The sequence below is a fragment of the Topomyia yanbarensis genome, chromosome 2, assembly GCF_030247195.1.
Source record: "Topomyia yanbarensis strain Yona2022 chromosome 2, ASM3024719v1, whole genome shotgun sequence".
NCBI classification, from domain to species: domain Eukaryota; kingdom Metazoa; phylum Arthropoda; class Insecta; order Diptera; family Culicidae; genus Topomyia; species Topomyia yanbarensis.
This window is the reverse complement of record NC_080671.1, coordinates 54668065-54683578: the sequence shown is the minus strand read 5'-3', so window position 1 is coordinate 54683578 and position 15514 is coordinate 54668065. Positions and strand designations below refer to the sequence as shown.

General features: G+C 37.6%; 1 protein-coding gene across 3 annotated transcripts in view; it reads right to left on the bottom strand.

The window, feature by feature from the left end:
* Positions 1-15514, bottom strand: part of LOC131685138 (protein daughterless) — a 109610-nt gene that overhangs the window by 9719 nt on the left and 84377 nt on the right. For all 3 annotated transcript variants that reach the window (XM_058968610.1, XM_058968612.1, XM_058968613.1), the window contains exons 3-5: positions 1347-1628; positions 1085-1270; positions 598-1002 (exon numbers count right to left, since the gene is read on the bottom strand). In XM_058968610.1, the coding sequence (XP_058824593.1) occupies positions 598-1002; positions 1085-1270; positions 1347-1628 (873 nt within the window). The remainder of the gene's footprint in view (positions 1-597; positions 1003-1084; positions 1271-1346; positions 1629-15514) is intronic.

The following is a 15514-nucleotide window of genomic DNA, read 5'->3' as shown; positions in this document are numbered from 1 at the left end:
TGTCCAGAGTCATGTTGAGTGAACAAAATTCAAAACGTAATAGGAGAACAAAAACAAACAAACGACGGAAAAGTGCGAGGGCGATCAATGTACACAAAACAAAACGACACCCGCTAGGTAAGTAGAGTATGAGAGGGGAGGTTGAGTTTCAATTCTCTCCTCACGATTATTTGCGTAAACAATGAAAATCTTTTGCAAAATTTTCCATGGTCATTTGAAGTTAGACACAACATTTATTTGTTCGAAAGTAAGAGATGCATTCAAGATTCAGCCAAACCTCATGTCACTAGGGACCGAGATGCAAAAACAGGAAACGAATCGATTGCCCTGGACGATATTACGTGAATCGAGCTTGTTCATGGTTTCGATATGACGTGTAACAGTACAACATACAATATCACCTTTAAGCGAGGCCATCAAAAAGACAGAGTCAACGAAAGTGAAACTTATGCCAAATATGTATAGCCAAATTCACAAACGCTATATGGAGAGGCAGACAAAATAGCAAACCGGTACCCGAAAGAAGACGGACACAGAAAAGGGAAGCATTCACTGTGCACGCACTATTTAAGCTAATGTATGTTGAACAACAATTACCATGTGCTGTAGACCTCGATGCACCAGCTCCGGGGCATAGGAACCGTTCGGTAGACCGTTTAGGGCCGCCGCCGCTGCCACTGCGGCAACCGCTGAGCCGACTGCCGTTCCAGGACCATTGTTAATCACAGGGTTGATTTGCTGCCAGGGACCAGCCGCGGCTGCTGCAGCTGCTGCCGCTGCCGCCGCGGCCGCTGCTGCTGCGGAGGACACCGTGACCGAAGAACTGCTAGACGATCCTGGCACGCCGGTTCCGTGTAAACTGCCAACGGAGGATTGCTGTTGAGCGGCGGCCGCGGCTGCTGCCGCCGCCTGTTGCTGCTGTGATGTTAGCGGAGGAGGTGAATTCACTGGTGTCGTTGGGTTCGAGCCGTAACTGCTGATGCTCTGATCAGTGGGATACATCTGTGTGCCATCCGGACGGCGGAAAAGAAATAGTTAGTGGTCCCCGTTTGGGAAAGATTTTATATGACTATTAGTAACTGACCGTTTTCAGTGCATTGCCGACGAGTGTATCGTTTTGTACAATTGGACTATGCTGTGCATGTTGATTGTGATGGCCAGCGATTGCGTTGTAGATTGCGGGTGAGTTTTGTCCCTGGGGACCGATTGATGGTATCTGAGCAGTATTTCCCCTGAACGAACTCATCGGTGGAAGTGCTTGTGTTTGATTCTAGAATACGAACGTGACCGTGGTTAATGATATGCTTGAAGCTGCTATAGGTAACTTCTTCCGTCAGAATACTCACTTGGTTTAGGTGTCCATCCATGTGGGAAACTCCGACCGGTGACATCGCGTACTGGTCGTGACTGTGTTGTGGCCCGCCGAGATGCGCCCCATGACCTACATTATGATATGCGGAGCCGGCGGAATGAGGTGCGTATGCACCACTGGACGACGACGGGTACCAGGACCCGCCGGGGGCATCATAGTACGCATCGGGTTGATAGAGGGCGCCACCTGCCTTTGGCGAGGTGTACCTTTGGCCTCCGGACACTGGGCTTTCATGAGTATATTCCTCTGGTGTGTACTGCAAATGAAGGAAAGAATAAAAAAAGTGATAGTTCAGTTAGTATGCTCCACAAATACACCCGGGTGGTCGAACATCATCATATCGGGTGATGACAGCATCCCAAAATAAGGTATCGAATCACAGACTCACTGATTCCATTTGCTAATAGTTTGCTTATCTTGCTTAAGTGTAATTTGATATGTGCTTCATTCACGTTTGGGGACTGAGCCAGACTAACATTTTTAAACTGCAATCTTCATCCCTTCTTCCGTTGTCTGCTGCAACTAATCAGAACCTCGGAAACCTCTTCTTACGATCATCAAATTTCCTGTCTTCTTTTACGCTCATTCTCTGTTTTGTCTGTACAGTTTTTTTTTCTCTACACGTATACGTCCTAAAGTTCGAAGGTCCTTCAACCCTTTCTCGTCATTTTGCCATTGCACCTACGTTCGTATTCGAGTGTACAAAATCGTTCAGATGTGTGCGTGGCGTGCATCGAAAAAAGGTGACTAACCGTTTTCCTTTCTTCCATTCTGTTTTATCTGTAAAGTGGAGAAGGAAGATGCTCTACTTTTTAAGGGAAACAGTTTACAATGGGTGATGCGTTTACGATCTACTGATCGCGCTTCACAAAATACGCTGGTTGGCGTTATGTTATTATGGTCGTCCGTGTATCGCGTTTTCTGCAGACTATAAACAATACCATACTCTCAGGAAGGGTAACTGTGTTAGTTTTTAATATAAAGTAACGTTGAAAATGTTTTGACCACTACAAACAGTGGCAATATTTGATTATTTTTAACTATTTAACTAATATACTACCGCTATACGCATATCTGTCCGAAGCATATGGAGAATACAATAGCACATGGGGCAGTTATGCGTATAGCGGCAGTTTATAGGTTGACCACTCTGAATATTGTACAATTTTTGGTCTAAAATAGGAATCCAGTTAGAAAATGTCATGAAGACTACTTGATAGCATAGTAATCCCAAAAATCAAACACGTAAGGAAAGATATTGTTCAAAATTTCAGTAGTCTTTATTGTGCAATATTATCGTCAGAAAACCAGAGCTTCTCCATTTGCTTACCGGGACATCACTAGGGACAAACCAGTAACCTTAGGCGTTCACCTGTGTCGTTTGATGTGTTTGAAATTTTTGTGTCTAATTTGGGTACTAGTTTAGATACATCGTCTAATTAGACACCCAGTTGGTGCTAGTTACTGACGAGATGAATTCTTTGTGAATTTTTGTGTGTATCAGATGAAAGTAATCAATCAGTCTTTACGTATAGAATATGCCAGACGAGACAAACAGAATGCAGAACTCAGAAATGACGAAAGGGTTTCAATACTAGTCTCGTGAAATTCTCGCGGACACAAATTGCTTTCGCTGTAAAAGAGAAAAACAGGCTCCAAAGCCGCTCAGGAATTTAGAATCTGTCGCCCAAACAACTGAAAAAAAACCATACGGTTCGCGGTAAAAAATAAACAGTTGAATCGATTCGCAGACACTATCTCATCAATTCCACGTCCTGTTCAGCAAACGACGACATTGAACTACTAAGCCCATGATTTTGAAAAATTGCCACCTATAAGCATATTACAAGCTTTCCAAAAACGCTAACACGTTGATTGATGAAAGAAGCATTACTCAAAGGGCCACGTCGTGTATCGTGTATCGCTTTCGAACCGGACTCTCGTAAATGGTGCTTTGAAGCGGACCGCGCGCTGTCAATCGGTTGTTAGCGCTTCGCAGTCCACCGACAGCTCACGGAATTGCTAACGAATCAAACCGTTTCTTGGAACAAAGAATGAAAAAGCTGCGAAAAGATCATCGCGCTAATAAATCCCTATAGCAAACCTCTATTCGTGTGTGGCGGGGATGGTGCGAGAAGCGCGGCGGCGTTAGACCATCACCAAGTTATTGCTGCGGCGCGAAAACACACAGACACCCATCAAAAGTAGTAAACCTTGGCTCCATAAGCCACCGTTTGTGAGTTTCTTCTTAGTCTGGATAAAGAAGCTGCGAGAAAATGGGCATTAAAACAACAACGATAGGGCGTGGATGCTATAGAATGTCCGTTGGTCTACCTCCATTAACCCTCCCCCTCCCAAGAAATCCTATTCCTCAGTGATGATGATAAACGGCGAAGCTAATTTCATATTCGACAAATTTCAGATATTAATCAAAACCGTGTACGGAAAGCAAATCAACACAATTCGTGGATATTTTCTGCTTTTAGCTTATCACCATAATCGGCTAAACACGTAATGGATGGTCTTGTCGGACCGCTCGGTTTACTTCCTGTTCGATTCTCGTGATGATTTTCGTTGACATCGAATGTGTGATATGAGTTTCTGTTTTTTTTTCTTATCCCAACCATCTCCAAATGCAGCATTTTAATCATCAACCGAAAGTCGGAGCGACACCAAAACAATAAACGCCAAGGAAGCAAAAACAGGCGCGAAAAGATTACTTTTTCGCGTGTATTCTAAAGCTATACGTATGCTTTGTCTTCGGTTGCGATGTAGATATACATGCTTTGCTCTTCGGCTAAGTATTATCACACTTAGCCGCCTGCTGTCCCCTTGACTCCACAATTTCTCCCTTTACTTCAGGGCACACGCACAAGTGGTGATGATACGGTTGGTAGTACAACCAACTGGCAGAGAAGAGCAGCGGGGTTAAACCGATTAGTGTGTACAGACGGTGCGGGTAATAAACGTTGAAGAGCGTAAATGTGTCCTATACACCAAAATGGAACATTGCACGAAAATGTTTGACCTCACTTTTTTGACAGATCGGAGAGCTGTTTACATGAACTTAGACATTTTTTGGATCCACCTCAGTAGGAGAAGCTGCGCTTAACTCGCTTTGAAATTCTAACACCACCTAACAGCTCACTGAACAGTCATTATTTTTTCTGATGTCATCATGCAATCCGGTCCAATTTAAGTAATAGTTTAAAGTTATTATGACAAAATCGTAGTGCTTACTACAGAAAGTAATTCATGACTTTTCAAACCGAGCTGTGACGTTCCGTCGGTGACAGAGCATTCTGTTTGAGCATTAAGGCTAGCTAAGGCTAGTGGCAGGAAACGTGTCACGTGATCCCGGGATTTCAAATCCCGTAGCGGGAAAGGAGTACTCAAAAACGACAGTTTTCATGAAGTGTAAACCCAACCGTGGGTAACATCACGGGATTTTAAAGCACTCTACACGAAAAAATCCGGCCGGGAACAATTCAACACAACTGTTTACGGCGCACAGAGGAGTAACTAGAAAAAATTCTTGGCCAATAACCAAAATATTTTTTTTTCGATTTTTTTGTTTCGTTATTTTTTTACATACCGAAGAACCAACTGTATAACGTGGCAAAATTAGGATTATATAAAAAATTGTTAAAGAATTTTTGCATGGATGCCCAATGGTGATATTTCATGGGATATTTTAGTCATTTTCATTATATATTCAGCAAAATCGCTTTCTAGTAATGATGACTGTATTAAATAAGACAATATTATTACAAACGAAGTTAAACACAACCGTTTGTTTAACTTCAACTTAAAACTAACTGAAAATAGTAGACTTGCTCTGTATTGCACCAACTTTAAAAAATACCTTTTTTAAACATTTTATTCCAAATTTGAATGATAAAAAAGATACATAATACGGCCAGATCCGGCAAATTTGCTGAAACGGTATTACAAAACAAGATTTCAGCTATACAAAAAATATTCCAACTCTTCCGATCTTGTCCGATCCACCAATCCCAAGCGATTTGAAAATATTGAAATTTTTACTAATTTCAGGTGCACCGAAATGCTGTAGGGCCAAATATTATGTATGCCAAAATGTATCTCTATGAATATATGCACAGGCGTCTCTTTTCTTCTCCCTTTCCCACTGATTAAATGTTTATGCAACTGGAAAAAACAAATGTTTTCACAAAGATCACCTAGAAATTACTAGTATTCGAAAGGATATAGAAAATTGGCCTCTGCACTGGTAGGTGGGTAGATGCCAAATTGTTCCAAATCTAGTAATTGTCTATTTTTAGTTCTTATTAAGGCATAATAACAACAATTGCAGCAGCAAACAATTTTGGCCAGGATTCGACCCCAATTACTCCTCTGTGGAGCTCCAGAAACCGACCAAATAAGCATAATGACATTTTACGATATGTGCATTACGAGAAATATGTACTTTTAGTTTAAAACTAAAAAGATGCATATTTGGCAACACTGACGTAAAAACTAGCATTTTTTTCCAGATTCATTGAATAAATCCTTCAAAAATCATCCCTCTGATTGATTCTAGTGCAAACAGTATCGGAGATATAATCCGAAGAACAACTTGTTAAACTTGTTAAAATTAGGAATATTCTGATGGGTCGAGGGGTTGGTTAATAATGAATCAATACTTTAGGATACTATATATTGGCTCTAGATAAACAATTTTGTTCAAAACTGGTTCCAATCCGTGAAGGTCGATTCCAAGTTTTGGTTTTTTTTTTGGCCACTGTGTGTGGAATAACCTATATAAGCTATTTTTGAGGTAGGCCAAAATTTGTGAGGAAGTTAACCTTAGACCCCTCGAAAAAAAAATTGTTGGCTGCAATGATCGAATTAGCACTATAATTAGATATTCTAGTTGAAATTTTAATTTTTTTCTAGAATCCCGGATAGTCGAATCACGGATAATCGAATCCCCGGATGATCGAATCCCCGGATAATCGAGTACGGCCTGTATACATGTACGCGTCCCTTCAATACTCAAGCAAACACATTAAATTTACATTTTTCAAAGTTTATGACTTGAGCTTAAAAGATGTAGTCATGTAGTTGCATTTGTAATTATTTTCTAAACATATGTTTTTTGCAATGGGAGTATTTTCTATATCAATAAAACCACTTTTGCCCTCTTAATAATCATGCACTTTAAATATCTCAAACTCTAAACAAAGTATTTCATTCGCCTTAAGGTGTAAAGTGTTGAAAACGATAGTAATTTTGTTTTGCGATTTCCAAGGCAAGAATGGCAATGGATCTTTTGTGTCATGTTAAGGTCTATTTATACATTCAGTGCGCGCGAAAAAAAAAATTTTCTGTTACGCAGAGCCACACATACGAACGTTCCAAGAGTAGACGTCCAACCATTTCCACGTCGAGGAGCGGCCACGATAACTCTTGATAAAATTGTCTGACACAGGAAATTCAATAGGATTGGTTAAGTTTAGACTTGTACTTCCTCGATGAACCAAAAAAATAGAAAAAAGTTCGAGTTCCGGAAAATGGCGAAAACTTGAAAAATCTCATATTTCACTGTAAAATTCGCTCACTTTCCTTCAAAATAATAGGGAGAAAAAATTGTTTCTTCAGTTTTCTGTGGTTCAGAGACAGGCTACACATATCGTGCATTCTCATAAAAAATCAAGTCAACTCGTTAATTAGTTTTTGAGTTATCGAGTTCGTCAATTTGAAAAACGCTGTTTCGAGAAAAAATGCTACAATGACCCCTTAAATACTAAAGAATTTTTTTTTCTTTGAATCGTATTACCTGCTGGTGACGAACCCTGAATCAATTCATACTCTTAGATCCGATATCGAGGTGCCTATGGAAATGTTGAGTCAGGGTCTTCCATTAACTAAGAACCGGTTCAACATACTCTCCCTCTCTTTTTCTCACAAATTCTCCCTCTCTCGCACTCTTTCTCTCTCTCTCTCACTCTTTCTCTCTCTTTCACTCTCTCTCTCTCTTTCTCTCTCACTCTCTCTCTCTCACTCTCTCTCTTTCTCTCTCTCACTCTCTCTCTCTTTCTCTCTCTCTTACTCTCTCTCTCTCTTTCTCTCTCTCACTCTCTCTCTCTTTCTCAAACTCTTTCTCTCTTTTCTTTTTTTCACTCTTTCTTTCTTCCTCTCGCTTTCTTTCTTTCTCTCTCTTTCTCTCATTCCAAACCCGATCTTCTGCCGGTTTGCATGTCTGGCCACCTATTGAATAAATATTCTCATTTAGGTGATAATAATATATTCTTAGAATGTATTATCCACTTTACAAGATTTTTAATATTAATTGTGCTGTCAAAACACAATCACCTAGAATTCCATCGAGTTTTTCACAACTGTACATAGGGTCATAGTTCGGCAAAATGATTAAAAAAGGAATAATCACGAGAAAACCTGTACTAGTCGGCTAACAAATTAAAGAAATTTTTCGCTTAATTTTTTCAGTGAGCAACGATTTTTGATAAAATTGCTGGACTTGACAAAACAATTCTCCCACCAATTCGTCATTGCAGAGGTTGAGTACGCTCTAAAAAGATCAGTCCAACTATAATAAATACAAATACAAACTGCGTTTCTAAATGCGAACTGGTAATAGGAGCAAACAACAACGGACACTGCAGTGTACATTCTACCTCTACTCTTACTAGTTCTATAAGAAAATAATGCAATAGACAAATAACAGTCGCCACGGTCTGACGTGAGCGATAAAACTGCTTTTATTTTGCCTATTTCTCATGCGTTGTTCGAGATGAGTAAGTAAAGCTTCACAGCAAAACGGGAGAAAATCTTCAGTTCATTACAGTAGCTGTTGATTTTCAATATTGCCGTATTCGTCCTTCTGTTCGCGGAAGGTGAAAATTAAACTGGAGCTTGCGGAAGACATCTTCATACAGTTCCATAATAGACGAAATCAAATACTGATAACGTTCAATAATAAGCTGAAGCTGCAAGTATGATTGTGCTTAACCCTTAGGTAACCACACTACTCCTACTTTCAACAAAACTACGGTCAGCCGTTTCATAATCGAATTGTAGTGCAATTAATAGGGGAGAGGGGGTAACAATGAAAGACATTTTTTCTAAAATTTCATTTTGATGATAATACATGTTATTTGTGTAGCCAAAAGTGATACATAGTTTCACTCTGTTGCTAACTAATACATATATTTTTTCCAGCTGGTAAAATTCACGGGAAATAACTTTTTTTGGGTAATAAGCAGTCGGTGATAAAATGTACCAGTGATCCCCATGGGTAGGAACTATGAAATACGACGTCGTCTACAGTGAAATATTCTACTTGCAAATTTCATTCTTTTGTTTTGACGAATAAAGATCCTAAAGCTTCCTATTAAAGTTATTTTGAGACGCAAATCGTTTGTTTACGCAAGGTATCACTATATCAACGCGTAATATCGCACCACCATATATGCATATAAGATGCAATCCTGAAAGAAGCGATAATTTCTACAAAACTTGCTCAAATTGACAAACTTTCCATTTAATTGTATTTAATTGAGTTGTATTTATTGTGGAAAATCGGAAACGATTCACAATTTAATAAAGATCACAAAAAAAGAAATTTTCACTGTTCCCCATATATCATCGTTTCACAGTTACCCAATTGGTCTATTTATGAAGATTATCAAATTACACAGAACCATGACAAGTTACCAAAAAACTTAGTTCGCGGCAAATGTTCAGCATTAAATTTGCAACAAATATCAGTAGAATAAACATTTATCTCATAAAAATGGAATAATGATTTTTATTGCAAATTTACTCTGACTGTTATAAAACAAACAAATATCCATTAAAAGAGATAGAGTTATCAGAAATCTTCCAAAATAAAGTAACACGTGTAAAGAATTAGAAACCATGAAATATGAGGGAATCAGACGATTATGTTCATGCATTATGATTTTATTGCGATTGTTTCATAGTTCGTGCTGATCCACCGTTACCCTCTCTCCCTACGATATTTAGAGAGTTCAACTTCACTAGAAACAACGCTGGCACGGCGAATTTTACGATATTTCACGAGCGACGTACAGGCACACCCGGCAACTTTTATACTTAAGGGTTTAAAGGGATTGAAAATTGTTTTGTAGAAACCGTTTGTTTCTGTTATTCAGTGCTAGTAACCGCGTCTTGATATTGGGTGGATACTGGAAAATAAGCAACAGAAGGAACAAAATAAGCGGCTCATCCTACGTTTTCGTAACTACCGTCAAGTCGCCGTGCGTGCTTCATTCACTTCATACGGTTTCAAATCCACAAATCCTCTCATTTCATCGTTTTATTGAAACATTCTAAGTAAAGTTGAATCAAAATTTTAAGTACACGTTAAATGGATCCCTTCATGCACAGTTAATGGTGACATATAAAGGTGACTGGTGACTATGACACGTTCCAAACAAATATCCTCAACTCCTTATTCTCGTTTTGTTGCTAATAGTTTTATTTCCTTTCTAAATTGTGACGGATGATGAAGATATTTTATGATGACTATGAGAGCGGTTATCATTTCGAAATAAAACAGGACTTGAAGTCACGTCAAATCTGCCTAAACGCACGGTGACTGGTGACATGACGCTACTCATTTATTGGTTTTTGGAATTATTGAAAAAATCCGGTAACTTTTTTCCGGAAATTACCGAACTAATAGGTAGTTTTTGACCGATGAGTAGAAAAATCCAATTATAAACGTTTTGTAACTAATTAATTTGTTTAAAGTTCAGTAAAAAATTACCAAATGCTGCAAAATGTTCTAAGTGTGAGCCTGAGGAGAATATATAAATAAAAAGAGATGTTCTGAAATCAGGGATCATTCACTTTTTTTAAACCTGCTATAAGAAATCGAAGGAGATCGTCTTGTTCCTGGAAAATCAGATTGCCGGATGTCGAAATTGTTGGGATTGCCTCAGAAGATTGTAATACTAGTTAGACTCGATTATTCGGGGATTTAAAAAAAATCTCACCCGGATAATCGAATCAAACTTTTTTAGAACTATTTCATGAATTTTAGTTTCATTCGTTAAAAAATGGGCTATAAAATGGGCAGGGTCATTTTTTCTGTCAGGTATATATTGTGGCCCTAGCCGGTTTTTCAGAATTTCAAAGTGTGATTTGTATTTTCAGTTATATTTCTTCATTTATTATATACATTTGTAATGAGTTAACGGTAAATATCCGTTTTGCATAGCTAATTGTGTAAAAATTCTAAGACAAAATTCCTAACAAGGTGTGTCTTTTGCAATACATGGCTTTCGATTTTATGTAAGTAAGCTGGCCATTAGGCGCAGGTTCGCGTGGATGGTCGCGAAGGACTCGAGCGTTTGTATGCTAACGTGTTTGTCGCGTGTGCTAACGTGTATGGAACTTTGCGTGCATAAATTCGATTTTATAACCGTATGACCATTGGTATATACACGTGTATTCTTGAATGATCGCGCGCGGACCTTGAATCTGATACTCAGTTTGTCAGTGTACGGTTCAGATGCTAGAAGAGAGTAAGTTTCCTTATATCACTAGAGATCCCGGTCATGTCGCCATGGCACGTGTTGTCTAGTAGGGGAATTATGGTTAAAACCGACACCTTAAGCTTAACACTTTTTCTAAGTTGCCACAAAACCAATAAAATTATAGTTTTTATGCAGAATTCTTCTTCAGAAAATTCTTAACAAGACTTAATTTTTTCAGCGCTTCAAAAAATTAATTTCATTAAAAAATATTGGTTGTAAAACTTGGAAAACAAAGTGACTTTTTGTAAGCACTGCGGGTAAAACCGACACCCCATAGGGGTAAGATCGACACCCCCTTTAATTTATTTTCTCTTCACTTTATTAAAATCTTTATCTTTATTAAAAATGAGATATATGCGTGATTAATAAAGTGTGAGTATGTATTTTATTGCTTCATCATGTAGTGAGGGGAAGAAAGTTCGAAATCGTAGTACTATAAATAAGAGTATTTTATGCTATAAGATTATTTATTGATATGAGTATTTCCAAATAATCCTTGCGCACATCATTGCAACCTCCAGTGTCATTTTATTTCATAAGAGAAGATTTTCAAGCGTTCTACGTTCTGCTAATTGGATTCATTCACTTATAAGTGACACACACACACTTCTTAGTAAAACTATCTTTTTCAGATTTGATTTTTCGGACTCTGATCATCAACGATCTATTGGAGTATACATAATATCATTGTCTCATTGTGATAAAATTCGTCTATGACAAACCAAGAGAACACTAGAAATTCGGTTTGATGACCTTTTTGCAGAAATAGCAAAAGCTTCGTTAGAATCAGATAAGCAAAAATTCCAATTTTTGATTTTTAAAGAGACTTACAAGAAATAAACACAATAAAAGTATTTCTGTGTATTTCTGCTAATACTATAGTGTTCTAATAGGCTAATTGAAGTGTCACAAAGATCCCCAGTATTTTGAAATGAATTGCAACTATACACAACCATCTTAACAGGGTGTCGGTTTTACCCTAACCATAGGGTGTCGGTTTTACCCCAACAGCGCACATTTTTTTATGAAAGCAATTAAAAATATTGAATTTTTCAAACTCGTCTTCAATGCACCTAGTTGATCATAGGACAGGCCGATAATAATAGGTACTGAAAAATGGGGTGATTTGAAAAGCTTTCGTTCGGTTAAAACCTTAAAATCTACCAACGAAATTTTACATCCAGACGAGTATGAACGCTGCTGTCGAATGTTTTGTTAATTTTTATGACATTCGGCGCACTAACGTAAATCCAATTTTTCTTCAAATGCTCGAAATAAACGTACTAATAATATTGTATCATTATGAAATGAATAAAAATTTGATTTCTAGGAAAAGTTGTGGGGTGTCGGTTTTACCCACAGTGTCGGTTTTTCCCACAATTCCCCTATATGTACATGAGCGTCATTTTTGATTGGTCTAACTGAAGGCATGGACCTAGGCTGCTAGGACCGAAGGTAGAGATTTCCGGAAGTGTCCGATTCATTATCGCGCGAACCGGGACGTTCGTAGGTTTCCGCTTGAGACTACGTTTTTAAGTTTATTAGTGCTAAAACATTAACTTAATTGCCGGGATGTTTTCCGAGACCGCGGTATTTCATGTTCGTGAATGGTCGTGAAGATGTTGTAGGCATTTGTATATTAACGTGCTGAATTCTGAAAGAGAGCGAGATTCCCCATATCACTAGAGTTCTCGGTCATGTCGCCATGGAATGAGTTGTTTAGTGAATATGAGCGTAATTTTTTATTGGTCCAACTGAAGGCATCGACCAATGTTACTAGGGCCAATGGTAGGGATTTTCGGACGTGACCAATTGGCGTGAACACATATGTTTGTAGGTCAGCGGTTGAAACCGCGGCTATGAGTTTATAAGTACTAAAACGGTCAGTTCTGGGGTGTTCTCATGTTTGCGATACATGAGTAGTAGAAAAGAAAAATGTAACATGTAATAAAACTACTTGAACTCGTCAAAATGCCAGCAAACGATATTTATTTACCATAATCGACCACTATATCCTAGTAGGATTGTGCGTGCTATGCTGACTGGGAATGGATGATTTATGTGCGTTGGTAAATTGATCGTAACTTAATTTGTTTAATATGATATTCCTGAATGAATCTAGTCGAATGCTCGAATTGAACACTGGGAAAGTGACCAACGAATCCTAGCAAGGAAAAAAATTGTGCGCGAGACAATAAATTACCCACTATTCTATCATATACGCCAGTTCTACATCCATTTTCTGACCCATCTATCACACATACTCAGACGAACACAGATAGACATACGACTAGTACATAACATTTGTACACTAGTACTAAAAACAACAATTATTACTAAATTGTTTGTTAGAGTGTAAATTTTCAGTTTCTGGTAAATATTACCGTTTTTCACCTGATTGGCCAGTGTGAATCGGTGCCGAATGGGGTCATGTTTGGTCGATTCCGGCGGTATATTATTGTACCCCCGGAATCTTCATCGGAATCGGAATCCGGGACATCCAAGATCGGTCGTATCATGTACAAATTTAATATATAAATTCTCATTTTTGTTTCGTATGTGTTTATTATTAGTATTCTGTCAATAAACCTGTGATTTATGAGGACGGTTCTGCATTAGGGTGTCCCAAAATGACATCATGTTATAAAAGTCATTGGGCTCACTTCTTAAATGAAAGATTAGGGTAGCAGAACCACTTTCTTCTTCGGACTAAATTTGATAAAACCCAATTTTTGATTTTTTGAAAAATGGACCGATTTTGGGTAAAATTTCAAATTTATGCCTGTTGAAGTGCTCCTGAACTGTCATAGATTTTTTTTAGCATTTTTTTATTTTTCTGGAGATCCAAATGGAGAAGTTTGGTTAGCTGGTTTTTTACAAATTATGGATTATAAGAGCGGCAGGTCCATTAAAACTTAATTACAAGTGTAATTTTTGATATTTTTCAGTAGTTTTTCTTCAAAACAGGGTATCTACAAATATTTAAAAATATAGGAAACACTTCGAATAGTTGAGCCGAATAAAGGGGCGTAATTTTGTTGAAGAAAGTGCATATCTACGGCAAAAGGGGTATGAGTTATTTAAGGTTTTGTTATATAACCTTCGAATTTTTTTAACAATTCATCAAAAATAATAATGTACCAAGAAATAAAACAATTCAAATGTGCTTAGACCACATATTATTTTTCAGAAAATGGAAGGAAAATGATGAAAAATTGCGTTTTCTGTTTGTCTTTAGTACGCCAGGATCGGGTTTAATAAGAATTTGATGATTTTTTGTACCGTCAATTATAAAAAAATGATAACTTTGCTAATAATGCCAAGTATCTAATTATTTTTTGAAGAGTTAAATCTTCCTAATTAGTTCTTGGAGACTTATTCATCAAAATTATTGCATTAGAAGATGCGCTGTATTCTGCTGTAAAACCTTTAAAAAAATACAAAGCCTTCAAAATTGACTATTTCGGAATTGTGTGATCTAAACCGTAAAGATAGGGTTTTCAACAGTTACCTCACTCTTAAATTTTTCTTCACTCTAGGTTACCTCACATAGAAATGAGACTTTATATAGAAAATCTGAATACGCCAATCAATTCGGCATTCAAATATACGCCAAAACTTGCCACTAACTCGACATATTTGTCTAATTTTCGTGATTTTCAACCCCGCTAGGTGGTTATTAATATACTAAATAATTTTAAAAAAATCGTCAAATGCTCATAAAAACCGATTCTGATGTACTAGAGACAAGCGAAAAACGCCATTTTTTATTATTTTCCGAAAAACAAAATGCGGACTAAGCACACTAAAATTGTTTTATTTTCTAGAACAGTGTTATTTTTGATGAATAGCATAAAATGTCAAAAGATTATCTAAAAAAACTTAAAGGACTCATACCTCAGCTATACACTTTCTTCAGCAAAAATACGCTGCTATATTCGGCTCAACTATTTGAAGTGTTTCCTATGGTTTTAAAATTTTGTAGATACCCTGTTTTGAAGAAAAACTACTGAAAAACACCAACAAACTACACTTTTTACCAAGTTTTAATGGACCTGCCGCATTTATAATGCATAATTTGTAAAAACCAGCTAACCAAACTTCTCCATTTGGAACTCCAGAAAAATAGAAAAATGCTGAAAAAATCTAAGACAGTTCAGGAGCACTTCAACAGGCATGAATTTGAAATTTTACCCAAAATCGATCCATTTTTCAAAAACTCAAAATTCTCCACCAGTAGGGAGCGTTTTAACAAATTCACTCCAAAGAAGAAAGTGGTCCTTATACCGTAACCTTTTATTTAAGAAGTGAGCCCGATGACTTTTTTATCATGATGATGGGACACCCTATTCTGCATACATCTATGGATGCCAAACATGACCCCATTCGGCACCGATTCCCACTGACCAACCAGGTGAAAAACGGTAATATTTACCGGAAACTGAAAATTTACACTCTAACAAACAATTTAAGTACTAATTCATATAGATTTTGTTGAAAATGTGTTTTAAAACTGAGTTCTAAATCGGGGTCAATATTACCCGCTAACACTTTTTTGTACAGCCCTTCAGGAATGAGCGAAAATTTTGAG